The 26,859-nt window shown below is 42.0% G+C and overlaps 1 protein-coding gene across 5 annotated transcripts in view; it reads right to left on the minus strand.

Moving 5' to 3' along the window:
• Window positions 1–13,723: 13,723 nt before the first annotated feature.
• osbpl8 (oxysterol binding protein-like 8) overlaps window positions 13,724–26,859 on the minus strand; it is a 67,250-nt gene continuing 54,114 nt past the window's right edge. For 3 of the 5 annotated variants that reach the window (XM_072377934.1, XM_072377937.1, XM_072377936.1), the window contains 15 exons: window positions 26,027–26,192; window positions 25,661–25,886; window positions 24,962–25,146; window positions 24,551–24,632; window positions 24,333–24,431; window positions 24,052–24,148; window positions 23,868–23,966; window positions 23,536–23,633; window positions 22,081–22,170; window positions 21,871–22,007; window positions 21,587–21,772; window positions 20,663–20,816; window positions 18,343–18,445; window positions 16,999–17,104; window positions 13,724–16,906 (listed from right to left, as the gene is read on the minus strand). In XM_072377934.1, the coding sequence (XP_072234035.1) occupies window positions 16,777–16,906; window positions 16,999–17,104; window positions 18,343–18,445; window positions 20,663–20,816; window positions 21,587–21,772; window positions 21,871–22,007; window positions 22,081–22,170; window positions 23,536–23,633; window positions 23,868–23,966; window positions 24,052–24,148; window positions 24,333–24,431; window positions 24,551–24,632; window positions 24,962–25,146; window positions 25,661–25,886; window positions 26,027–26,192 (1,958 nt within the window). In that variant the 3' untranslated portion in view covers window positions 13,724–16,776. The remainder of the gene's footprint in view (window positions 16,907–16,998; window positions 17,105–18,342; window positions 18,446–20,662; window positions 20,817–21,586; window positions 21,773–21,870; window positions 22,008–22,080; window positions 22,171–23,535; window positions 23,634–23,867; window positions 23,967–24,051; window positions 24,149–24,332; window positions 24,432–24,550; window positions 24,633–24,961; window positions 25,147–25,660; window positions 25,887–26,026; window positions 26,193–26,859) is intronic. The other 2 variants (XM_072377935.1, XM_072377938.1) reach the window with 1 other exon arrangement.

The following is a 26,859-nucleotide window of genomic DNA, read 5'->3' on the forward strand; positions in this document are numbered from 1 at the left end:
TACGCTTGAGTGTTGAAAAATGATCCCAATAAAATGCTAAACGACCGAAAAAGTGATGCAGAATTTCCACGAAAACATACTGAAGGACCACAGTGTTGGAAGGAATAACCCCAGCTGTTTGGGGGCTTTTCTCCAGGACCACTGATCTGTTCATTTCTGCAGGCTAATTAGTTATTTAGCTATTACAGCAATTACTTACTTGTATAACAAATTAAGTGGATAAAAGCTTATGATTTGCGTGTCCCACTAAACAATGCAGCGGCTATCAATGTGCAGTTAATTATTGCAAAAAGAAATGAACCAGAAATGAAGAATGTACCATTGTTTCGTATAATTTCTTGGAGACTTTGCTGCATTTTGGTCCCAGTCATTAAAAAATAACACATCTCCAGAAGAAAATTACACAATTGTTGTCTACATTAATAAACAGACACACACCACTGCAAACAACTGACATAATTTTTCCTCAATTTTCTGCATGGACTGTCTTTAGAAACACTTTAATTCACCCCGGCACAGCCTTCGTGCTTTCTCTTCCCTCCGATATGTTTAGGGTTTTGGTGGTTAGTAAAGAACAAATTGGATTTTTTATCCAAACCACCTCTAAAAGTAATCGTGTTTTTCATCAAAGGAGGGTTTTCTGACAGTGGCTTGTTGCTACAGATGTACTGAACACCTGGGAACTGCGAGTATAATCCCTCACAAGCGGTCTGACTCTGAGCCGCCAATTACAGCCCCAAACCAAGGTCAAGATGGTCGAGTTTTGTCATGTGAGATTAAAGGGGTTTCTGTTGGATGTTTCAGTTGCTGCAGTTTTGATCTCAGCTGTATTTTACAGCATTCTTTTGGGAGAATAACTGCATTAAGTGTGAGTCTACTTTAAACTTTAAAGGTGCTATATGTGAGATAAGTGTGAAAAATGAACTAAAACTAAAAGCAGAAGGGGCAGCATATTATCAGGAGCTTGTGGTTTTGATGTCCACCAATTTTGTAATATGTTTGATGTCCACCAATTTTGTAATAACCAAAAAATTGCATCGGTCCCAGATTAGTGCATGAAAAGGCCTTACAACAACATAAAGGGATGGCATTACAGTATATCCTACAGGCTGTGTTGGGCAAAGTTTCTGATGAGCACAATTAGAGCGAACTGTTCTAGGAGCAGGTAAAACTTAATCAGTCTTCTCTTTTCTTGTCTGCAGGTTGTTGCTGTTAGTTTCAATGCCTCCAAAGAAGAAGAAGGAGTGAGCTGTGCTCACTCTTGCGGCCCTGTGTGCAGTCCTTCAATTGAAAATTAGTGTCTGCACAAGGATGTTGTACTGCTCTTTGCGGTTGAAGCTGATATAGATACCTGCAATTACTGCAGATAAAAACTTTCCCATTGCACTCCTGGGCCATGTCACAGTCTGTCATGTCATAGTTTATGTTAATCATGTTTTCAGGTTTTGTTCTAGTCATGTTTTTCCCCTGTCACGTTCAGTTCACTCTAGTCACCTGGTTAATTGTTCACAGCTGCACCTCATGTCACTGATCACTCCCCTCACAGTATTTAGCTTCCTGGTTTACTTTCATTCACTGCAGAATCCTCACTATCCCTCCATGCGTTGCACAGAGAAGTCTGGTTTTCCTGCCTCACAGCATTATTAAGATAATCATAGTCATAGTGTTTTTTCATGGACTTGTTTTGTCATAGCCTCATTTTGTTTGTGATAGTTCTTTTTTCATAGTCAAGTCATTTTGATGATCCGGCTTTGCCGCGCCCTTTATTCATGCTCCCTGTCTTGATTTTTGGAATAAACCTTCTTTTTTTTAACTAAAGAGAACTGCATCTGGGTCCTACCTTCCCACGATCCTGACAGGCCAGATGTTTTCCAGTTTCTTGACCAGTGGAGAAGGAGCTATTGTATGTCTCATCTCTTTTAGGAAATCAAGGTGTAATGGTCATTCAGCTCTGGCTAAATGGCTTTTTTCATGCTCTTGTTTGAAGGGCAAGATAAACATTACTCTTAATTTGGAATCAGGATTCATTTAGCATAAAGACTGTAAGGACTATAAATCAAGTTGCCTGTCTGTCCAACACATCTGCATAGCAACACATCTAAAGAGCCCTAAGGCCACGGTAGAGAAAAGAACCCCAGATTGGTGTCAAGATGTTCACATGATGTTACACAGCTCAATCTCAACGGAAAATGTGTAATGATTATTGTGTTCAAACAATAGTAGCATCATATGGTTAGAAATCATGATATAGCAACCATGAACTGTGTATGACAGCTGTGTAGTCATGTGACATGAATGGATCGATGACAAGTAAAACGCTTAACCCCAAAGGATGTGTTTTTTAATGTCCCAAACTACTCAAGACAGAGAGCAAAATAGAAAAGGCAAAGGCTTGTGGAAGGCTTGTGGATTTCGAACATCTCTGTCATAATGTTGCGAGACTTAAGCTGCGTCTCTGTATGTAGAAATGGAATGGAAGCAGAAAAAGTACAACTGTACAACTTTTGAGCCTTTGCTGAGATACTGCAACGTTTAGCTATGTGGACTAATGTAGCCATCATATGTTCTAGCGTGTGATTGTGTTGTGTTATAACAAGATAGTGTATGGGGTTTCTATTTAATTCAGGTTTATTGCTTTTATCTCTGATCTTTGGAGATGCAATTGGGTGTATATGCGAACTTTAAAGAAAACAAAACTAGCTCGGTATGTTTGCCTCCAGTTTTACTGCTAAAGCAAAGCTTAATGTCTCTATTGTACTGTTCTCTACTTTTTGCCCTGACACAAAAACAATTCAATTTCCATGCCTAACTGCTGGAAACTGAGAACAAAATGTCCCAAAATGCTCAATTATTTATTTGACAGTTGGTGTCAGAAATTCAAAGATTGTTGTCTGGAGTGTATTTGATGCCAAAGAAAAACCAACAGAGGCTGGTATGTCTCAGTAGAGACGAAACAGCAGAAATGACACAGTCTAGACATTTCTTTGTTAGAGGCCAGAATATACAGAGGATTTACAGTGTTTAAACATACACACAATAAAAACACACGCACAATAGCCATAGGTGCTAATCTTTGGGAGATAACTTTGCCTGAGTCAGGACGTGGCGGAACCAAACCAAGCAGAGACCAACAGAGGTGTTTGATAAGTCAGTGAGGAGTCAGCAGATTGTCGGCCACACAGACAGGCTGGCAATAAGAGAAGGCAGTGCTTCAAAATCTCTGAGTCATCGCCTGCCTTTCTTTGATTGCTGCACCCCCCCCTCCCAACCCTCCACCAGTACTACCAGCTCCACTTTTCCACCCTCCTCTGTTGTTTCAGCCATCAGTCTCAGTGACAGCACATGCAAATAGAGCTAGGAGTCAGGCAGCATCCACACAAAGCAGGCTGTCTGAGAAACCTCCAGCTGCAACGAGTACAAGAAGGGAACAGTGACAACTCAGACATGTCATGGAGTTTATCAGCGGTCAGAGAGTGGGTGGGAGCCGAGCGGTTTTAGAGAACATGATGGAGATTTAATGGGTGCAAATATGTAGTGACTTTTATATCTGGGGTCATATGACAGAACAGCTTTTAAGTCCAAAATGACTGAATCCTTGGAGTCGAGTGGGATGCAGAGCAGTGGTGAAAAAGAGCATGTTGACCTTTATGCTGTCAAACTATTGGAAATTTCAAACAAACAGATGGAGAAGCAAATTACGAACTGACTAAAATATGTCAGGAACTCAAACACAAAAGGATTCAGATTTCAGCAGCAGTGTTAAAGTGATTGGTCTATTTATAGCAGCATGCTCCACAAACGCAGCCAGTCGTGATCAGCCATAAGAAAGATTGGAGAGAGGGGAATAAAGTGAGGTTGTTTACTCACAAAAAAATCTCAAAAACCAGTATCTTGATTCACAATAGAAAATGGAAAACACATTGAATGCTGAAAGTGAGACCTTTTACTATTTCATGGAAAAGATTAGCTCCTCTTGAAGTTGAACAGTAACATGTCTCAAAAATGTTAGGACAGGGCCATGTCAACCATTGCAGTCTGTAAACATCTGGGACCTTAAGAGACCAGCTGCTTCGGCCTTTGGGAAAGGGATGCTGTCCCATTCTTGTCTCATGGAGGATTCTAGTTTCTTAACAGCAGCTAAGCCTTCCTTGCCATATTTTGCGTTCCATGATGCACCAAATGTTTTCAGTTGGTGAAAGGTCTGGAATGCAGGCGGACCACTTCAGCACCTCAACTCTTCAGCTGCGAAGCCCTGTTGTTGTGATAGATGCATGTGCCTTATCATTGTCTTGCTGAAATATGCAACACATTCCCAGATGTGTAACTTGCCAATTCCATAGACCTTAATGCACCCCATGGATGCATTCTTTTGACAATAAGTCAAATGCTCCCTCACGTCTTTAGTCTAGAGGACTAGATGATTATCTAAAAATTTTGAGTTTAGATTTCATGTGACCACAAAGCATTTTTTTCACACATTGTGTCAGTCACTTGCTGTGTCCCATGTGAACAGATATCTTCAGACTACAGGAATGTTTGTATGATATCATGTATTAAAGATGATTACATATTTAAAATGAAAAAACTTCAAGTAAAATTCTGAAACACACATTTTTGCAGCTAGTTAAAGCTTTGCCTATATTTACATCTGAAAGACTCTGCCTCTCCAGGGTGCTCTTTATGTATCCAGCCATATTACCGACCTGTTGCTACTTAACCAGTTAGTTGCAACACGTCCTTCCAGCTGTTTCTTTTTGGTGCCACTTTTCTTTCAAGCCTTTTTTTGTCCTTGTGCCAGCTTTTGATGTCAATGATGCCGATAGCTCCGTTTTCACCCATTCTCGTGAAACACATGGTGTGTCTTTACCTCTAAATGATCCTGGTACACTGAGTGGTTGCTCAACATGCAGACACTGCGGATCTAGGTGGAGAGGAACAGGGTGAGCCAAAAGTAAAACTGCTGGAAAACACAACACGAGGTACTCAAAGACGTTAAAAACGCTCCACGGAGCTGATAGGAAAAGAAAATTCTTGTTGTAGCTCCCACTGCGTTTGTCACCATGAGCCATTGCCACCATTGTCACTAATCATAAAAGAGTCAGCACAACCACAAAAATTTAAAAAATGAATTTAGATTTAAGGAGCTTTAATTGGGTAGTGGTCCAACTAGAGCTGCAAGAGCTTCTTTAACAAAAAAGCAGACATGTGATGCCCACACCAATCTGTTGATGATAAGTGTCTCAAGCTATCAAGGAAGATGACAGGGGACTGAAACGGAGAGGGACTCACTGAAAACTGATTTGGTTCCATCCGCTGGATGGGCAGTGACAGCATCATCTTTATCAGGGTCAGTGTCAGGTCAGAAATCACCAAACAAGGCAAGTAAGATCCCCGTTGTGAAAGTGCAGATCCTCAAAGCTCATCGTTGGCGGCCCCTGTGAAAAAGCTGCAGTGGGGAAATCTGAGCAGACCCTGCTGTGTAGCTCATCTCATTTGCTACGCCAACATTAGATCAGCTTTTGCTTTTATGGTGATGCGCAGCTAAATGAAGGAAACTTGAGACAGGACCCGTAGGAGTCTGTTAATGAAACAAAGACAAGTGATGTATGCAAAGAATTTGTCTTTGGAAGTGTTTCCTGATCAGGGTGAGAATGACAGATACAGTGAACACCCATTTGGTTTGAGTCTCATTTAGACTAAATTTATGTAAATGTAAAGTAGTCCAGTGAAAAAAGCATTTAATGACAACGTTATGACAACAGCAACACTTTCAGGGTTCGCATTGTTACCCATTTGTACAGACTTTTATTATCATTAGAGGATGATCCCCAGTCACTAAAGGATTACTTTTAATTAGCCCCAGTAGCGGGTCATTAAAAGAAAAACATGCCCTCATACCTTTCCTCTCACTTTGTTTTGAGCTAATCAGCTAACAAGCTGAAGTCAGATAATGAAAAGCTATCTGAACTACTGAGTTTTGAGAGCCTCAGATGAACAACAACACGTGACATATCACAGAATGTCATTACTTATTTAACAAAAGGAAGCCAAAATGCAGAAGCAAGGTAGGATTAGTTCACCCCATGATTCAGTCACTTATAAAACCATTTTTATCGGCAAAAGCTTGATGTAGCTATTTTCTGTGTGAGGTTATCAGTCTCTCACATCAGTATGGAGGAATTTTGGCACCCTCTGCTTCACAACATAGCTTCTTTTTACTGAGATTTCGAAGTATTTGTTTATTCACAGCTCTCAGGGTCCCACCATAGTATTTCAATCAGGTTGAGGCCTAGACTTTGACTGGGTCATTGCAACACCTTGATTGGCCATGATTTAACTGTCAGACAGCTACGCATTTGTCTTCACTTTTGTCTGTATACTTTGCTATACAGAGGAGTTCGTGGTCAACATAATGACTGCAAGATGTCCAAAACAAGCCCAAATCATCATCCCTCCACCACCTTGCTTGACAGTTAGAAGGAGGTGTTTGGTTTCCTCCAAACATGCTGCTGTGCATTATAACCAAACACCTCCACTTCCATCTCGTCTGTCCAAAGGACATTGTTCCAGAAATCTTGGGGTTTGTTCAAATGCAACTTTACAAACCTGAGCCACGCTGCCCTGTTCTTTTAGGAGAGAAGAGGTTTTCTCATGCAAAAACATGACTTCAGTGTTTTGTTCTAATTGTACTGTAGAGTCTGAGATGTAGCTTGTTTTTTTAGTTTTTTTCTGTTTCTCTGAGCATTGCACTGACCTTGGGGTGAACCTGCTTTCATTTCTATGAAAGCTGTAACTGTGGGCTTAGTCATCCACACACCGCTTCAGCATTTGGCTTGGTTTTTGTTAAATGAATAATGACACTGAGTGATACATCATGTGTTTTTGTTCATATGAGGTTGTATTTACCTCATTCTAAAACCAAGAACCAGGCTACTGTTTCTTACTATGTCCTGATATGTGAAACCTTATAATTAAAAAAGAGAACTTGTTTTCCTTCCCACATGTCTAATGATTGATTTGGATTAGTTTTTTCTATCTGCATTTATGAGCTAAAAACAGATATATCAATATTCTTTGGTTGGGTTTTACGCAGCATATTTGCCCGCAGGAAACACGACTATTTGAAAAAAAGAAATCCCCACGATTGGGATTGCCTTGCTAAGCGGCACGACTGCATATAAGGTTTGCATTACAGTATGCTTCATGTTGAGAAAGAGAGAGGAGGCATCTACACTTATAGGGGTTCCCCATTGCAATTCCTTTTTCTAAAAATAGCCACAGCTCTGCCAAACTGGACAGGAGTTGAACAAGTCATCATCCCAGGCGTGCATTCAAATGAAGGGAGAGAGCCAGAGGGAAAGAAGCAAGACCTCTCAGTTCCTGCACTGAGGTCTTAGCATGTGGGGACAGCCATCTAATTTAGCCATTGCTCACATATTATTTGGAAATTAAAACAAAAGTAATAATAACATATCAATGACCCAATAACTATCCAAATCTCGAAAACCACCATGTACAGGCTGTTTCCCAAGTAATGCACTTTGTTGCCATTACAGAGATTACATTGCCATTTTCTCATCTGCATCCCAGATTTTAGGAGGAAGGAAAGAGAGCGTAAAGCTGGTTACATGGCCAGCACTGCCCTTAGTCAGCCCCATAATATGTTAATGTCTGTGTTGTCATGGGGCAGGCGGGGTAAAGAGAAACAAAAAAAGAAAAGAAAAAAAATCATAATAAAAAGACAGACAGCTAATCGCTCCACTAATCCAGCAGTGAAAGGGAGTGGCTCGCTGCAGCAGTTCTTTTATGCTCTGCCGATTCCACAGGGGGATAAACACAACGCTGAGCCAGCACCCAGTGCAACCTCACCGGCCTCGCAGCACTGCAAACACTGCGGATTACCTCATTATATGTCTGTTAACCCATTTAAGCCTACCGACAAATACAGTCGCCAAGGTGGGCACAGTTCTTTTGGGTGACGTAACGCACCCTCCAGCGGTCCTCCCTGTTCACTCTCACCTGCAAGGGTTTGAGGGGAAAAAAAATCCAATATTCACTTTAGTGTTAACTGGACAGGAGCAAAGTGATGGCCAATTACTGTATAAGCTGAGATACACTGCATCACTGTAGTTCGTGATGTATTACTGGTCTGAGCTGTTGTCTGTCTTTTAAGATGATGAAATAAAGATTTAATAATGATGATAATACAAACTAACAATAACCTTTTTTTTTACTAACATATGTATACTCTGTACCAAAACTTAGGCTTTCAGAGCTACTGCTTTCATATGAATAAATGTGTTGGCTGAAATGTTTCCATCCCAGAGTTGTTTTGCTATGAAATTAAATCATTCCTGTAGTTTACACCAACTTCTTTCATAGTGCTTCAAAGTTAGCTAAATAGCAAGAGGTCTGGTAGCTAGCACTTTCTGCTTAATACATCTAGTTTGTACTAGACTGAGTTAGCCTATTAGCTAATAGCTTTCAAGTTAATTTAAAAATAACTTTAAATTACTGTACCACAATTTAGCATTTAACATTTAGCATTTAGCATCAGAAGAATTTTCTGTTCGTACACAACCAAGGTGTCTCCATGTTGCTAACTGGGTAGCCTATTCTCAGCACCCATCTGTAGCTGTTAGATGCTAGTTTTACTTTCAGGAAATAGGTACAAAAAAGATGAGTTAAGGGAAATTAATATTTCATCGTAATGCGACATTGAATAGACGACTTCAAGGAACCATTTGGACTTGGCTTCTAAAATGAATCAGTCACTGTAGACCCCTGTGTTGTAATGCATAACGGCATGACAGAAACAGAGAAGCTTAAAAAATGTACACTTTGCTGTTTATAGTTTTCAAGCTAAATAAAACTGTACCGGGGTATTTTTTTCTCCAGTAAAATTGTCCGCACAATTCAGTATTTAGAAATCTCTTCAATAAAATACCAGAATGTTCTTAAGCTTAAACAAAACTAAAGTTCTGTGTTGTTGGCCTAACCGTCCACCCCAAGCTCCTCCCTGTTGCTGACTTTGCGGCTCCATAAGGTCACCTGTTTTGTTCAGCACCACCCAAGATTAACTCAGGGGTCAGTAAAAGTTGTTGGCCCTTTTTTTTTGGGGGGGGGGGGGGGGGGGTATGATTTAATGACACATCATAAGTCACTACATCGATTCAAGCCCATACCTAACAAATTATTACATCAGCTCTGGTTAGTTGTTACTGAATTTTGTACGTTTTCACTTTATATCACTGAATTTAACAAGAATGAACATGCTTTCATGATGTAACTGTTGAATAACTAATAATTTAAGCATCTAAAAAAGTGACTTATGTGTTTGTGTGTGTGAGTTGAGTCAGTGTTTCCAATTCTAAATGTATCCTGCCATCATATCTAACTGACTTCTTATATTAGATCAATCACTGATGCACCACATTTGAGAGAACAGGAGTCACGGCAGCGACTTCAGGCTGACAGCTTGTTGCCTGGATGATGCCAAGGGGGCAGAGTTTGTGCACAGACCAGAGGATAAAAATGATGACAAACAGAAACTAAGGCAGATTACATGATAATCCAAACAAAAGGTGTTTCCTTTTCTTCCCAACAGCTGTCTTCCCCCCTCTCTACCCTTCTACTCTGGTGTCCTTTGTAACTCTGTTTACTCATTTTTTCTGTCCTCATGCTCTCTTTTTACTTCTATCACCTTCTTTTTCTTCCACCTTGCTTTTCATGATAATTCCCTCTCTTGTGCCCTTCTTCCTTCCCATTTACATCCTCCTTTTAGTCCTTTATATACTTCCTTTTACCAGTCCTTCCATATACTCTTCCTCATGCCCTCCTCCCTCATTCCTTTCTCGCCTTAGAGGAAAGAAAGCCAGTCGTCAGGCTGATGTTTCCTAGCAACAGTGACATCCTGGCCATTGAACATCAGGATCAACCAAATTTGATATTTGGTCGAAGAGGGGAGAGACTACGATTGGATGGATTGGAGGAGAGAGGAGGGGTTTAACAGGACACGCATCAGCAGATGGTTTTCTCATCTATTCTGTGATTTTTAAACTTGACTGTTAAGGAAAGAATAACATTCACTTGCTTTTCTCCCGGATCTCTTATGTCTGCCACCAGTCCTCTGGATCTGATGTGAATTCGATGTTTGGAGAGGAAAGCCCCCACTTCCAGTGTAATTCTTTGGGGAAATCGCTCCTTTAAATGATTTCTACCATCATTGTTTCATGATTTTTAGCTGGGAATTGCTAACATTTCGCTTTGAGTCTAATTTCTCTGTGAGCTTAACAGTATTTCCCATTCTGCATGTGGTTTCAATTAAACTGAGCTCTATGTTGTAACTTACGTGAGAAGACTTGTTCCTTAAGTACATCAATATGTCTCTGTAATAAAATCCAGACCACAGTGAGACCACAGAACACTACCAGGAGAACTTTAGTAAGAAGAAAAGAGGAGGAGGGTTGCAATTCATTTTAGAGAAATTTATTTCAGTTTGGTGACACTACGTTTGGTGCTTTTTATGTGTTCTCAATGCACCCATCTACCAGGATGGGTTCATACCATGCACAGTTACTGGCAATGGACATTTCTACTCCAGTGATCTGAGATGCACGGCGAAATCCAGATAGCTGCACGGCCGATCAGCTCAGGTAGACAGCTGTAAAGGAAATCACCATCTGCTTAGGCAAGCAGTTTTCTCTGACTTCTGCACAGACACCAAAGTGATGGCTTTTTTTTTATTATTGGCATTAGTGTGACAGAGGCACATATGAAGGAGAGGCCTGAGTGTGTTTTCCATAAATTAGCAATGCGACTGAGAACTGAGAGCAGAAGTTGGGCCTCTTGAGAATAAAACTGACAGGGCTTTGCAGGCAGAGTGACGCTGAGTCTTACTGAAGACAAGCGGGCCTTAAATAACAGCACAGAAGAAGATGAAGGAAGCTTTACTGTCAGTGAAGTACCATCCTAACTCAATCTGTAAGAGCATTTAATGGTAGATGTGACTATCCACGGAACAGTGCTCTATAATTACAGCATTGCCATGAGCTTTTTCCTGAGCAGGCCTGAATAAAACTGCTCACTTAGGATGGCCACTTATAATTTACTTGATGTGCAACATTTGCACATGAAAACATTGATTAGAGCATTTGCTGCAGCTGTTCTGAGGGTTTACTGTGCATGTATGTCGCAGCTCCTCAAACGTGTGATGCAGTCTGTTCAGAGAAGTCAGGCTCAGCTCACTAACATGATCGAAGAGAAGCAGAAAACAAACAGGAAATCTACAACAAACTTTTCCCATCCTTGAAAGGAAACACCAAGGACAGAACAAAGTGGAGTTCACTCATCCTGCAGCTCAGCTGGAGGACAGGCAGGTGTGGAAGCTGTTTGCTGATGCTGAACTAAAGAGAGTACAGCAGTGCGCAGTGACAGCAACTCTTCGTTGTGATCGTGTGAATCCTCGTCTCATCCCAAGTTGCGGTGATGTTGGAAGATTCTCCCAGACAAGACAGAGAGGTGGCCTCTTGTGCAGTCTTAAAAGAGTTGTTTTTTTTTTCTTCGGTTAGATTTCACTATGACGTTCAGGCTAAAGGAAAACTAAAAGGAGAATTCGGAGTGTTCAGAAAACGCATCAACAGAAAGAGTGACAGTAAATTTTTAATGTTGACTGGGCTGTACAGTAGAAAAAAAAATTAAACGGCTTCTTGGTCCTTCTCGTGTCTTTCCCTGAAGTCGAAAACCCCAGAAGTTAGGGAGCATTTGTGGGTCATGATGAGAGTCCGGGTCTCATTATTTTCAAAGTTAACGACTATGCCTTCTGAAACTGATTGTGTCTGCTCAATTGCACCATTAACTGCGATCTCCTGGAGGCAAGGCCACATGATCTGATGGAGGAAGACTGGGAATGTGTCTCTGCATGTTTCACTTTGAGTAAACCGAGCAAGAGTCCCTTTCTTCACCTGCAAGTCTTCCACACTTCCTCTCTTTACCTCCTTTCCTCTCCTAACACCTTGTCCTTAATCGAACCTTTAATTCCTACTTCCTAATCCTCTTTAGTCTTCACTTCGGTCCTTCGTTTCTTCTCTTTCCTTCGTGCAAGGGAGCGCTTGGATAAAAAAAACAATGCAGAGCAGGGACAGGGTAGGGGTTGATATCAAATGTTTTGTTGTTATATGAGACAGACAGGAAGGACAGTTCTGCTTCATCAACCTTTGTCAGTGTCCTTGGCCAAGGAACCGACAGCGGGGATAGCAGGCCTATGGAAACAAACTGTCAAGATAAACCAGGACGCTCAAGCTCACTCTCACTTCTCTACCATAGACCTCATATGAGTTGCTGGTGGTGTAACCCAAACATGTTTTTCACGTGTTATCTCTGTTTTTTGTTAAGTCTAAAGGAACTCTATTTACAGTTTGCTGTCAAATTCTCTTTTTTTCAGGTTTCGTGCGGAAACTTTCCATGCGGGGTGTACCCTTACAATGAAGTTTAATAACTTGGAGCCTGAAATACACAAATTATAACTTGCAGTGCCATTTTGTGTGCTGTATTGTGTTTCAGTGCTGTGATCTTATTAATCTACATTTACATCAAGCCTCCTCAAACCTCCAGATTACTTAGGACATGCGATGTTTTCGAATGTAGCATCGATGGTGGTTTTGTGTGAATCAAAACCAGTAACTTGCTTAAAAAGCTCAAACCAGCCCATTCACAGAAGGCAGTTCTCCACTGCCCTCTAGTGGCAGCTGAGTCACATTACACAAGCAGTAATAAATTGTCTTTTGTACAAAATTGCCTGACAAGATATCAAGCAATGGTTAAACGACAACTGTCTTCAGTTAAACAATGAGAAAAACTGAAACTTTTATAATAGTTCCAGACAAGGCGATCCTAGGCATCAGAAAACACGTCAGCTTTCTAGGCTCTTCTGATAAATTAAATGCTTGAAATTTGGGTGTCCTATTTGATAGTTCATCGCTTGAGCATCACTCCATTGACTCTTTTAAAAAGCAGCTGAAGGCATTTTTATACAGAAAAGCATTTTAATGAATTAAAATGGTGTTTCACAGTAAATTGAGTTTTATTCTATTTTTATTTTATTGTGTTTTATCTGTGAAAAGTGCTATATAAATAAAATGTACTTATGAACTTATTTGCTTTTGGTGTTTTTTATTTGAAATGCAAACTGTTGGATATGATACATTTTCATTTAAGAGACTAAAAATAAAAAAAACAAAGTTTACAGGGTCAGTATCACATTTTCATTTAACACAACTTCGTGCAATTCTTACTACTAATTGTTACGGTTTGTCTAATAATTATTCACCAGTTTTCACTAGAGTTATAGGAGTATTTCCTGTGGGGACCTGGTAGCTGTGATTTGCTGTGTGTGGGGGTTTGCTAGCATGGTTTGGGTCCATTTCTTCCCATTAAGGACAGAGTAATTGCAAATTAACGCAAAGCTGTTTAACCGAAACATTTCTCTGATGAGAGTGATTGTTTCTCATAAAGACAATGCTTCCAAACTCACTCCCTGTGGATGAGAGAGCTGTCATTGCTCCAAAAATGACTTTTAAATAAATATGATTTGATTGAATATTTTTGTTTTCATACTTTCATACAAACTGTAACATATCATCAGTAAATACAGAATGATCAACGCTACATATGGGTGCTCTGGGTGATGATGCGTCTTTATACAAAATGCAGACAGAGGACACCAGCATGTTATTTGTTTTTATTCTGTTACATGTGACCATAAACTTCCAGGAAGTTACAGTTGCCATGGAGATACAGTAAATATATTCAGGTATTTGAATAGGAAAAAGGGTTTGTTTGTGTGTGTGTGAGAGAGACAGTGTGCACCAGTTTATGACAGTTGTGTGTGTTTGATGTCAAGTAACAAGGAGTGGAATGAAAGAAAACAGGTCAGTTTTGAAAAAACCATCGAACGAGACGAGAGAACGGTGACCTAAAACCATGAGCTGGAAAAAAAACCAAAAAAAAAAACGAACATAAACCCACATACAAAAGAGGAATAAATAAAAGGTATTATTTCACAGACACGGCAACAACAGACGGCAGAGACGTTCATTTCCCTCAAAATTTGGTGTGTTAGACAGAGAGAGATAGAGAGAGAGAGAGAGACAAGGACAACAGTGGAGAGGAAAGGTCTCTCTCCCTTCCTCCTTTTCCTGTGGCAGGAATCAGCATCCAGGAACCAATGAGTGTGTTACTATGGCGACACTTCTGGAGGGGAGGCAGGAGCTGGGTGGAGTGGCGACCTGTGGAGTCGGACTCATTTCTAAGGCTTCATATGGCACGTCCACACTGAAACAGCTGGAGTCCCAGTCCAGGTTCAAACCCCACCCCCATCAGATCAGTCCCTGATGTTTGCTTCTCCTCAGGACTTGGACTCTGTGGCTTTGTCTGTCTGCTCCACATTCACACCTCCCCCCCATGTGACTCCCGACTCTTTTTCACCTCTGCTAAGCCCCTCATCTACTCTACCCCCGGTCTGACTCTAGAAGGCACTGGTATATTCTTATTTCCCCACATTCTAACATCTGGATTCTCCACTTTAAGATGAGCGATTGAGGCAATGATACACAGAAACACACGCACAGACGCACTCGGGCCAGCCGGGCAACTTCCAGGAGAACAGCTGGCTCCCACTGATGCTACGAGTCTTTCTTTAAACCTGTGTTGGTTTGACAGAGTTTTCATCGCTTAACAGTCTAATGATGGCAGAGGCAATCGGATATGTAAACGTCGACAAGGCTAACATCATGACAGGCGAAGAGAGATACAAAATCAATGTTCAAATACAGTTCTTGAAGTGGTTTGGATCATTTTATTGTTATTCTTTTTAAATAGCTGAATTAAATGTATATGAATTATCTGTTTAGTTGTGGCGGTCACGGTTAAAACTGGTTTTAATGCTGCGTGGGCGGCGCTCAGACAGGTCTAAGTTTATGGAAATACGCGTCTATGGACCAATCAGTTTGACTTATCGTGATTTTTCTTCTTCTTTTTTTTTTAAACGCTACTTCTGAGACTTGGGAAAACACATCTGCCAAAAGACAAAGGTAACAAACTGGAACTACAATGTACAGTATGCTGACGTTTCCAGAAGATACGACATTTGGATACATTTTTGGATGTAATCTGTTGGTTTTTTGTCCCCTTTGCCCGTGTCCATGTGCACGTACAGAGCAGTGGATGGAGAGACACCCAAGATCGAAGAGAGTGGTTTGTGCACACAGCGAGTGTCTGTACAGCGAACCTTGGTACTGAGATGGCGGTCGCAAAAAAAATAAATAAATCTAGATATTTACACAGTGAACGGGACTGACTTAGTCCACACGCTGAGTTTGGCTTGGTACTTGCGTACGTTTGGAATGGTTCAGTTGGTGACAGTTAGAAAAAAACTTGAGAAGTCTTAAGTCCGGATACTAAAGTGTCTATTCTAGTTTTCCTGGAGAAAATCCGAGGCTCAAATGCGCTGGAACAAAGGCGACCGATGCTCTGAATTCGACGGCAGTCAGGTGCCTGCCTCTACATTTGAAGACCAACCCCTGAAACCAGCTAATCTACACACTCGTTACATTTTCTACAAGTTAAATTTCAGGTCTAAGATGACAGCACTCTGGTTTTGTCCACTTTTCTCCCCCCTAAAAAAAAAAAAAAATCAACTATGCGCTGGACACAAATATCTCAGCTCATTTTTCTTGTTGACAAATAGGGCAGTGGTCACTGGAGATGAAAAAAAAGCTATAATAATGTCCAGAGGGCATTAACACAGAACACAAAAATCTGACGTTTCCAGTGCATTTGTGCCTTATAGAAAATACTGTACAACGGGCTAATGTGCTAACCACGATCTGGTTTGTACATGCTTCCTACGGAAAATACAACGTGTCAAACATCTGATTTTTTTTTCTTTTTTTAAAACGGTGACTTTGTATATGCAAAAGGTGGCGAACAGATTAAAACTTCTACTTCTTCTGTCACTTGTTTGTCCTTCTCCTCCGCCTCCACGCGACCAGAGAGGATCTGATAATACAAAAAAACCCATAAAAGCCACATAAGATCGGACCACTTTATCTTTTCTCTTCCATTGATCGTGTTTTTTCTTCTTTTTCTTTGTCTTTTTCCGAGCGGGCCTCTATTTGCAAAGGACGAACTAAGCAAAGGACAAACTTTTTTCTTTTTTTTTTTCTTAAAAAAAGGATTAAAATGAAAGGTATCTGAGTGTGTCTGTGTTACAATCTGAGCTGCGGTCCTTGTTCCCTGTCGTTTGAGGTGAAATGTGAGTCGGCGGAGCAGTGTCACTCCGACTGGAAAGCAAAAAACAAAAGCAAACAAACAGCTAAAGAAAGAAAAGAAAAAAAAATGGCTGAAATCTTTGCCTCCTACATCAAGGCAAATCAATAAGCTCCGGAGTGGCAGTCGAGACTTTCGGGTAAAAACCGTCGCTGCTCCTCTCCGTCTTGAAATCTGTGGATCTCTCTCAGAGATTTGGAATGGGCTGGTGACAAATAAATAAAAGTTTTTTTTTTCTTTTTAAAAAGTCTCTTTTCACGTGGAAGCTTCTGCCTTTCCTAGACACTAGTATTATGGGTTTATAAAGACAGAGAAGAAGACTGCCGGAGGACACGGCTTCAGTCACTTATTTGTGAGCCCTCGAGTCCAAGTGTCAAAGTCCTCCGCTGTGGTGCCTAAGTTTCAGAGTTTGTGTGTGAAGGGGATCCACCTCTCGGTGGGCTGCGGCAGCTACTTGAAGATGTAGTTGATCAGAACCTGGAGGACAATCAGGAAAACGATGATGACGTAGTCGCGTTGCTGGAGGAAGGAGCTGCTCTCCACCCGGGCCACGGCACGACTCCGCAGCACGGTGATGCTCCTGCAAACACACACACACACACAGCCCGTTATCGCTCAGAGCCCAAAGACGCAGCGTCACATCACACCGACGGCACAGACTGCCTTTCTCACCTGTTAATGTCCTCCTGCGTCTGCTTTATAGATTCAATGGCACTTTGAAGTTCACTGAGGTCTGCGCCTTTTTTCCTCAGCCGACTGTTGTGTTTGCTTTTGTGTCCTGCAGCAAAGTACATTCAAGACAGTTATAAGTACGAGTTCAAGATGACGTGATGAATTAAAACCATATAGCTAGTGTGTGGTAGAACTATATATATACATGTCAAAGAAGGTGCGTGCTTTCTTTTAAATGTTGGCAAATGTCCTATTTTGTTGCCTTATGAACAATTAGAACGGATTTTTGGTGCAAAAGATGCTAAGTAGTGCAAGTCCAGCTATCTGGGGGGTAAAAAATTTAATAGACGCATCAAGATGTTCGCTGTGCCACAGAATCTTGTGCAATCGGAACTTCACATTTAGTCTCTGATGATTGGCTGCTTTGGATGTTGATCAGAAGTCCATTACTATTGGCTAGTGAGCTGATTTATTACAAATACGCTGCTAATGGGCACACTTGTGTTCTCCTTTTGGTTCTTTTTTCAGTGGTGGGAATATATGAAAAATAGAAATATTGTTATATATAATAAAGATGCATCGGTAATAATTTCAAAACAGGGCACGCAGCTTTCCAAGTCATGATCAGATTGAGCTGTGAGGAGCCCGGAGTTTCCCACCTTGATGAACAGTCACTCGGACCTTTGCTGAGGAGCTCTGCAGCTCCTTCAGTGTTACCTTTGACCAGGGGTCGGCAACCTTTAACACTCAAAGAGCAATTTGGAACCGGTTTCCACGGAAAAGAAAACACTGGGAGCCGCAAATACTTGACATCTGAAATGAAGTTTTTTTTACCTTTACGCTTTGTATTAACAACTATAGTGTGTTTCTTACAAAATCCATGAAGTGCGACAGAGAAAATGAACACATTTTAAACTCTTAAAATAATAATAATAAAAAATAAACACGCCGAGTTGAAGGTCTCTTTCTCACCTATAGACATACTGATACGCCACTCTCGTCAGAGGTAAATGCAAATTAATCTGCCCAGGCATCATTAAATGTCCTATTTTCTTCAGATATTTTTATTTTCTTACATTTCTATATACCTGACCTACCTGGGGTTGAAAGTCTTAATAAATGCCTTTACGTGACCTCCCTGGGATCTTTAGAGTTGTTAATATATGGGTTATTTTAGGTCGCAATGCAGCAAAATAATTTTAAAAAATGCCAGGAGGTGATACAACAAGACAAAACAATAACGTGTCCATGATGTCCACGGCTAGGAAGTGCAGTTAAGCCTCCCCGCGAGCCTCAAACTGGGTTTTCTTGTGTTTTGTGTTACAGTAATTGCGTGTGACTCACGCTCGCTGCCAGACGAGTCTTGGTGATCAGGTTCGGGTGACGAGCAGCCGCTCTCCGGGCTCTTGGGCTTGTCGCTCTTGTGTTTCCTCTTTGGCACCGTTACCTATTCAAATATGCAGATTAATCCAAAAGCACACGCTGACAAAGAGAACCACATCTGATACGCCACCGACGGCCGCTTCAAGTTTCAACAAACATGACAGTAAGAGCGAGTAAACGACACAGCAAAAAAGGTATTATCAAACAAGAGCACGCGACATCCCACAACCCACCCCGGTTGTTGGCATTGGTGAAACACAGTTGCGTGAGGCATGCTGGTACATGCATTTACGCTCAATAATGACACACAATCAGCATCCAAAATGAACAAACCTGCCAAGAGCTGGCACATAAAATATAATAACTATGATCAAAGACATCAGGTTTTGACTTCTGTCCTCAAAGTAGACGGAAAAGGACCGCGTTCGTTTGCTTTTGGTCCATTAACTCTTGGTGAAAATGATCCAATGTTCCAAATCTGAAAGTAGGAATATGCAGGATTAGCAGTTAATGTGAAATTGAAATGAAAACTGTGTGCGTTCAGTCGGTGGTGAGACAACTGGCCGACAAATAATTAAAGAGCAAGGTCTACTTTGAGGATGTCTAAAACATCTAATGTTTTAGGACAATTTTGAATGGGCCACAGACTTTAGTTTAAAAGGACAGCTTTTTTGCTTCTTCTTCTTTCCGATTTAGATTTAGGTTCAGGTTTAGTATCACAAAGGCTGTTCAGAGTCTGCCTGATAAAAGTTCAGGAAGATCAAACTGTGTCAAAGGATTTTTGAAGCAATCAAGACAAGATTCATTCTATTAAGATGTCTCAACAGACTTTAGGTAGAGTGGAGAATTTTCAAAGAATTTTCTTCCTCTTGAATCTATCCTTTAAGTTAGGGCTGTATGCAGAGCAGCCAATCAGGAGTCCGGGATTACAGACTACACTCAGGGACTCTGGGTCTGCACTATACCTGGAACCATGTGCAGAGTAAGTCTGCAGACCAGTTAAATGTATGTACATGTACGTACATGACCACCTGTCATGTACGAACACAACAGGGTGGTAAGGTGACACCTTCTCCTGCCAGAAAACACTCTTCCCACCATGGAAGAGATGAATCTGGATGCAGGACCCAGTGTCTCTGATGGTGCACAAGGCAAAGCGAAACCAAAGCTTGAAAGAACTTAAGGTGCCAGCACTTTACTGGCTGCGGCTCTTGACACGTTGCTACTTTGAACAGTGCAAACATCGCAGTGACCGTCCCAAAGCAGGCTTTATTTGCTCAGCACAGCTGACAGCAGGTCAGTGAAAAAAACAAAAAAAAAAACAAAGTTAAAAGATCATTAGCCGACATAAAATAGAAACAAACAAAAAGGAGGTGAGAACGGCGGTTAAGGGGCGATGCGGCCTACGACTCTGAGGCAACTGGGGTGTTGACCGCAGTGGACAATCTGTTAATGTAGAGGCCTGCTGAACCAAAATAAGTGTGCTAAAATGCTACATACATTGATTAAATTAAGACGGCCATTTTGGATGAGTTGGCCTGTATGGCCTTGTTTTTCCTGGCATTTTTAGTGATTATATGACTGTTTAGGTGAGTTTGTCGGCTGAATCTACTTGTGTGTCTCGTCCTGCCTCCACCTCTGGCACCCCCTATACTTTCATTACCCCCTACCCGGACCAGGGTTTCCATCCCCACCCTGCTCTGACTGGTGTGCGGTTGGTGAGAGGCTGGGGTAGCTTGTGGTTGTGGAAGAAAGGTGGTTGTTGTGGTGTGAGGAGCAGTGATGGCTGGCATTAGGGGAGTGACTCTGGGACGCCAGTAATCACTGTCTAGCCTCCTGAAGGTGTTGTGGGTCCAGCTAGACCAAACACTGATGAAAGGAGGTTCCCACCTGATGACCCCAATGTTGGTCAGCACTGCTCACTGGTCTATATAGGGATTAAAAGGGAATTATTCACTGAGTCTGGTCCAGTTTCTTGTGTTTATTTTGAATAACTGTTTGGAGAACATCTCGTTATCCACTTTCTACAGCATGCAGCTCTACGTGGCCTTCCATCCCATATCAAGACAACAGTCGGTGACAGAGAACGAAGGAGGAGAGAAATGACACAAGAGGAGCGCAGGCAATGGCGGCGGCATCACAGTGATGAGGAACACAAAGAGCAGAAGCGACGATGGAGACGGTGCACCAGATGCAGTGTGGAAGATGGCTGAGGCGGCGAGGTGCTTTTTTTTGTTTGTTTTTTTTAAACAAAAGCACAGTTTTGATCGGGACAACCTACCTGGCACTTGCAATTGTCCCTCCGCGGCCCCTGGTTACTCAGACTAATAAGACTGCCAGAACGTACCATAGGGGTGCGGTGTCGGACCTTGGTCTGGATACAGCCGTCTTTCTCAAACTGGATCAGGTCGTTGAGTGGATCCCAAGGCCTTGTGCTGAGGAGGCAGAGAGAAAATTAGAGAATATGGATGAGGCGGGAATGTAGGGAAAGAGATGGAGATAAATTATTAGGTTGATTTCATTCAAATCAAAAAGGCAATACAACATTCAGACTCTGCCTCTTTGGGTGAATGTCTAATAAAACTTAGTGTAAAATCTATAAAGTGAGTTTAGAGAGAGCATCATCAGCCACAGTCACAAAAGTCATTTCAATCTGCACCTTCTCTGCCCGTCCTTTAACTCTCCACCAGTTTCATTCATCTCAGCGGCTTTGATCTTTTCCTGCTAAAAAACACCCAGCAGCCTTTACACCACCACTGCAGTTATAGGGAGCCACCACTAGATGGCAACCTGTGCACTCTAATCCCATTCTGTTTGCTGTAGGATGTACTTACTTTAAGTTTCTATATCATACAAAAAGAGAACGGGGTGCAGTCAGTTTGAGTTTCTACATTTTTCGGTGCACGTCTGCAGTCATTTGAAGCAACGTTAAGAGTAACGACAACATTGTTTTGTCTGCTTCAGCAGACATTCACCAAAAATGTTAATGGATCTGGTATATAGTGATAAAACTAAAGCAATTACAGGTCAGTATGCTGTAACAGACTGTGGTTTGCATACTCTCAGAGGTGTTGGATAAAAAAACTGACAAAAATGTGACAGTTTTCACATGCTTTTATCTGTCTAATGGAGGGGATGTCAAGTAGCACCCTTAGTTCAATGTACCCATCTGACCTCTAACTGCAACAGCTGACAAGCCACTCACTCAGCATATCTGTAATGCCACTCTCCAGTGACAGGGTCCTGCTCGAACAGGCAAGGGACCCACTCCTCGCATTTGGCTTTGCGCTCGCGGGCCGACTTCCTCTGAACTTCCTCCAGTATGAACTTCTCGTTGGTGGCCTCGGTCTGGTCCTTGCTGTTGATGGCCCGCGTCACGTGCTGCCACAGCCTGGTTCGAGTGGAACAAAGGGCATTTATATCCTCAACAGAGGGAGAGACGCTGTATGGGAGGAGTAGAAACTCCACATGCGGCTTGTAAAAGCGCACCTTTCTGACTCAAACTCCCCCTGCTCCTCTGGTGGGACAGTGTAGCGGGTCAGCCTGTTCTGTCTCAGGTCCGGCGTGGGGTTCCAGAAAGTGTCCACCATCCCAGTCTTCTTGTCGTTGATGAAAATCTCGCTGTCCTGTGAGGGAAGAAGCTCTCTTTACTATAAATTCTTGCAGTGACCACAACATTGCAAGGAGAACGTGTCTTACCCAGTGTCCCTCTAAGGTGGCTAACACCTCTTTTCCCAGCTTGATCTTTCCACAGACCTGATTGACACAGTCGCTGCTGCCCAGGAATGGCTGACGGAGAGATAGAGAGAGAGAGACGCAGGAAGACGGACACAAGCAAAAGGGAGAAGGAGGTGGGGAGATGGGGGACAGAGAAGGGGCAAGGAAGGGGAAGAGGAAAAGGGGCGAGAGATTTAAGGAGGGAAAGGGAGGGAGAGATATATGCACATAAAAATTTACTGGCTGCATTTACAGTGGAAGAAAAGTTCCTGTTTTATCTGCATTTTTTGTGTCAGCACTATGTTAAAATGAAGCGTCTGACTCCATTTCCAGTGGTTTCACTGGCAGTAAAAGATGACTTAAAAAACAAAAATAATACAATATGACAAGTATCAAAAAAAGGATTAAACTGTAGCTCATTACGATGGGACGGTTTCGGTACCAAATCAGACAACAAAAGAAAGCAAGCTAAGTAGAGGTGTGGAAGTGTTGGAATCTGAGATGCATTCTGATGCGAACATGGGTGGTTCTTCATTGATCCAGATAGAGCACATGATCAAACACAAAAGAAGAAGAAGAAGAAGAAGCAGCAGCTATGTTAATGTAGCTCCAGTGTTACTGTGATATAGCGGAGGATGCCAGGTGGCAGTCAGTGATTAAAAGGCTTCTTGAAAGCAGACATCAGGGCTCATTTAGAATTTTATAAAGTAAAGCAGAAACTAGATAAATCGCACGTGCTGTGTCAAATCTGCCTCCCAAAGGCTGTTGGCAGGACAGCTAATGTTTTCATCCAGACAAAAGCCTGAAGGATCACAGCCAGCCCAGCTAATAACCTGTTTTTTTTTTTTTACATTGAAGATGTCCGTCTGAGATTTGAAAACACTGAATAAAAAGAGATCAGACTTTTCAGATTTGACAGAATATCTCAATGGAGACGTAGTTGTGGTAACATGATTATGTGGTCATTTGAGGATGCAAGCGACTCAGATGCCTGTCTTAGATGCATCCCATTTTCAACAGATGCATCCAGATGGAACTGAATCTTTCTTGTGCTTTAAAGCTCAAAGCAATAAATCCTCCCTCCAGCTTGGTTACTGTTGCCATCGGGTACACAGAACACAAATTGTTCTAATTCGCAAACATTGAAACATTTGCTTAACGGCGTCTGATTCGCCCGTTTTGTTTTTATCCTCCGCATACCTGTCGCTAATTCATGAGATGATAATGTAGTTGATGATGGTGTGAGTCAGGGTGGTGGGGGGGTGGGGTGTTTTTCCAGGAGGATAAAGCAGCAGAATGGTGGAGATGTTGATGGCGTGGGAGAAGTGAGAGATTCAAAGAAGTCACGTGAGAAACAAGTATTTAAGAAGGTATTACCCCATTAAGGAAGGACTAACGCTATTTTCCTACTCTTACTAGTAGAAAACACAGTCATACCTTCAGTTTGAACTCCAGCTGAGCACTGTAGCCTGTTTTCTCGCATGCAATAGTGATCTGACCACCCAGCTCCAGGGTCATGGTTCCATACAGTATGCCTACAGGATGTTATTGGAAAAAAAATCCCATCTTAACTCAATGAGCACAGATAACTGAGAAACTCCAACATTTGCTTAAAATGACATAAACAGGTCTAAACTTCCGCATACCGTTTCCTACGAGCATTCTGAGTTTGACACACTAACCCTTAACGTTCCGCAGAGTTTACGGCAACACAACGGCGTGAATTCATTGCGATGCTTGCTGGGAGTAAGAAAGGGATGCACTCTGACCTTTACAGTGCGCGTAGGGCATGTTCATGACATAGTCCTCCCCTCGGTTAAGGAAAGTGAGGCGAGCCTCTCCGTCTAATATGGCCGACAGGGAGTTTCCTAAAACAAAGTGAACAGTCATCCGCAGTCAGTGGACAGAGGAGCTAAAAGCAGCAAAGATGAATGACAGGTCGTGTGTCTGTACCATAGAACTTGGACTTGGCCAGGATGCTGCCACTAAGGCAGAATCCATCTTTCCTGTTGCTGACATAGAAGGCTGACACTGGCGGATGGTGGGAAACCTGAAGAGAGAAGTGAGTCAGCCAAACAACAACTGTCAGCCACAAATTCACCCTGACAGCATTAGTGAGTACATATTCTTTATAAAGACACATAAAAAGTGACATTATTTACATTAGCTATGTGTTAAAGGTGCAACAAGAGCTTGGCAAATCAGACGCCTCGTAGCAGCCGTGTCACCATTACCTGCTCGGCGATATAGAAGGTCTTGCTGTTGGTCCTCTCATGGAGCCACATGCAGCGGAAAGTCTCTCCGATTATGGGGTTGTAAGGCTTCTTCAACCCCTGTGGCAGCAGGGGTTAGAAAACCAGGGGTTAACCACCATAAAACATAATTTCAGTACAATTTGTTGAACACAGAAACGAACAAACAAACAACTCAACACGGAGAGGGCTGAACTGACCTTTGGCTTTTTGTAAAATCCAGAGACGTACCATTTCACCACTTTCTTCATCCGGTTGTAGGCGTTCTCTTCCACGGCAGCTCTGAAAGGAAAACTCAAATGAGTCTGACGCTCCTCTTTGCTTACAGGAAACCTGCACGTGCACCAAGGTCATTGTCTATTGGCTGGTCAGTTAAAGTCAACCATAAACAAGTCAATAAGTGACAAAAACAGCATCTAATAAATGCTTATTTAATCTGATACTTTGGAACCTTTTTCCAAGAGAGAGGCAAAAATCTAAATGTTGATCTCAGTATTTAGGAAATTAGCTTTTTCTTTTCTTGTTTTTTTTAAATATGCAATAAACATCTTTCAAAAAATGCCAAACTGTTCCTTTAATCAAGATACTGCAAGCTAATCTGAAGCTCTTACTCTGACAGGAAGTCTGCATGGTAGTAGTAGTCAGACAGTTTGTCCAGGAAGGACCTTGGCTCCAGGATGAAAGTGGGCAGTACCACCTTGGACAGGTCCATGCCAGGACGAACCTGCTTCAGCAGGGTCCAGATCAAAGACTTATTCTCCTCTGATACCGTTTCTGTCTGAGCAGCCTCACCGGCCTGAAGACACAGTTGTGAAACAATAGAAGTGAAGGATTTTTTGCTGCATGTAACCTGTTCTCATTAGTAGTACAAACCCTTCTCATCACTACTTAACTACTTCCATGCGCATACATTGACAGAAAAACTGTCCGTGACTGCCAACTCCCTCCTGAGGTGTTTCATTAGTATAATGATAGACTCATATTTCATCAGTATGCATGTTAGCGCTTTCATGCTTGTCATATTATCACCACGCTCTGAGACACACCCACGCAGACCATGATCAAAGACTGTTACAGCATCAATAGCCCCAGCAGAAGAACTTGCTAATTCAAACTCATTTGGCAAGAAACCTCATCAAAAACTAGCCTTTTGAAGATGATTGCCTTCAAGCTAAAGATGAGAATGGCTGCTAGAAATCCCATAAGATCATGTCCTAATCTTATCTCATCTACTGTGCTTTACCGAGTGGATAATATAATCCAGATTCAAGTGTTATGGTTAACTTTGAGTGAGCTCTTTTGTTTCATACCTCCCCCAACTCCTCATGGGATTGCTCAAGGTATGGGGTTTCACGCAGATGTTCATTTGGGTCCAGGTCGACGTACGAGTCATCCTGGCGCTCTGACGTATCGCTGTCGCTCTCCTCGCTCTTTTCCAGGCCTTCCGGGTCCGACTCCTCGTGGTCCTGTTCTCCTTCCCGGTCTGATTTGTCAGAGTACAGGTCCGGGTCTTTCAAATGGTCACTGTCGTTGAACCTGAGGAAGAAGGGGCGGGCGGAAGAGCACAAGACATTTACTAAAACTAATTATGTAACACTTGAAGAAGGAGAGGTTGTTCAAAAAAGCCCTTAAGGTGGGGGGTGTTGTGGCAGCGCAGGTTTAGTTCCGCCACTCACTGGAAACCGTGGATGTTGTGCGCTCTGAGGAGGCTGTAGAAATTAATGGAGTGCTCTCCACCAGTGGATACTGTGCTCATGTCCTCCTTCCCCTCGCGGATCATGGTCCTCTTCAGCAGGCTGGAGCACTTCAGGGCCAGCTCTAAGGCGTCCATCCAGCATCGACCTGAGAGGGAGAATTGATGAACAGCTTTTTTAAAATCATACTCTTCCAAATATCAACAGTAACAAAGTGCAGAAGTCTAACCATTCTGACATTTATATCTTAACATGGGAGTAGCTATTCTGTAACAGGAACATAAACTATGTAAATAAAGAATAGTTAGGCAGAGTTTTGCTAGGTAACAAATAAAATAGCTGACAAAGAAATACAACATTGGAAAGCAAAAACTGTACAGTAGCTAAAAAAATTGGTAATTTAGGGGCAGAGAGACTGACGAAGCTTTGTTATCTTAATTCAACACTGATTTCTCTATTATTTTAGGCACCAAAGGTTTCTAGGTTAAAAAAACACAAGGACGATGTTAGACATTTTGGGCTTGACATGGTTGTGATTGTTCTTGCAATGAGAACACACAGCGAGTGTGCAACACCAGCGAAAGGAGAGAGTGTGTGTGTGTGTGTGTGTGTGTGTGTGAAGGAAGAGATTACATACTCTTGTAAACCTATTTTACATGCCAGAGGACATTATCAGAACATGCCGATGTTCAAGCCAAGTTAAACTTAATTAACTGGAGGAACTCAAAGACGATCCGGAATCATGCGGGACCAGCTGCTTCGGGACATTTTGCAACTCGTTTAATTTTGTTTTTCATGTTATTTGTGTTCATCTT

This window comes from Leuresthes tenuis, unplaced genomic scaffold (assembly GCF_036924035.1).
Source record: "Leuresthes tenuis unplaced genomic scaffold, fLeuTen1.0.hap1 SCAF_23, whole genome shotgun sequence".
NCBI classification, from domain to species: domain Eukaryota; kingdom Metazoa; phylum Chordata; class Actinopteri; order Atheriniformes; family Atherinopsidae; genus Leuresthes; species Leuresthes tenuis.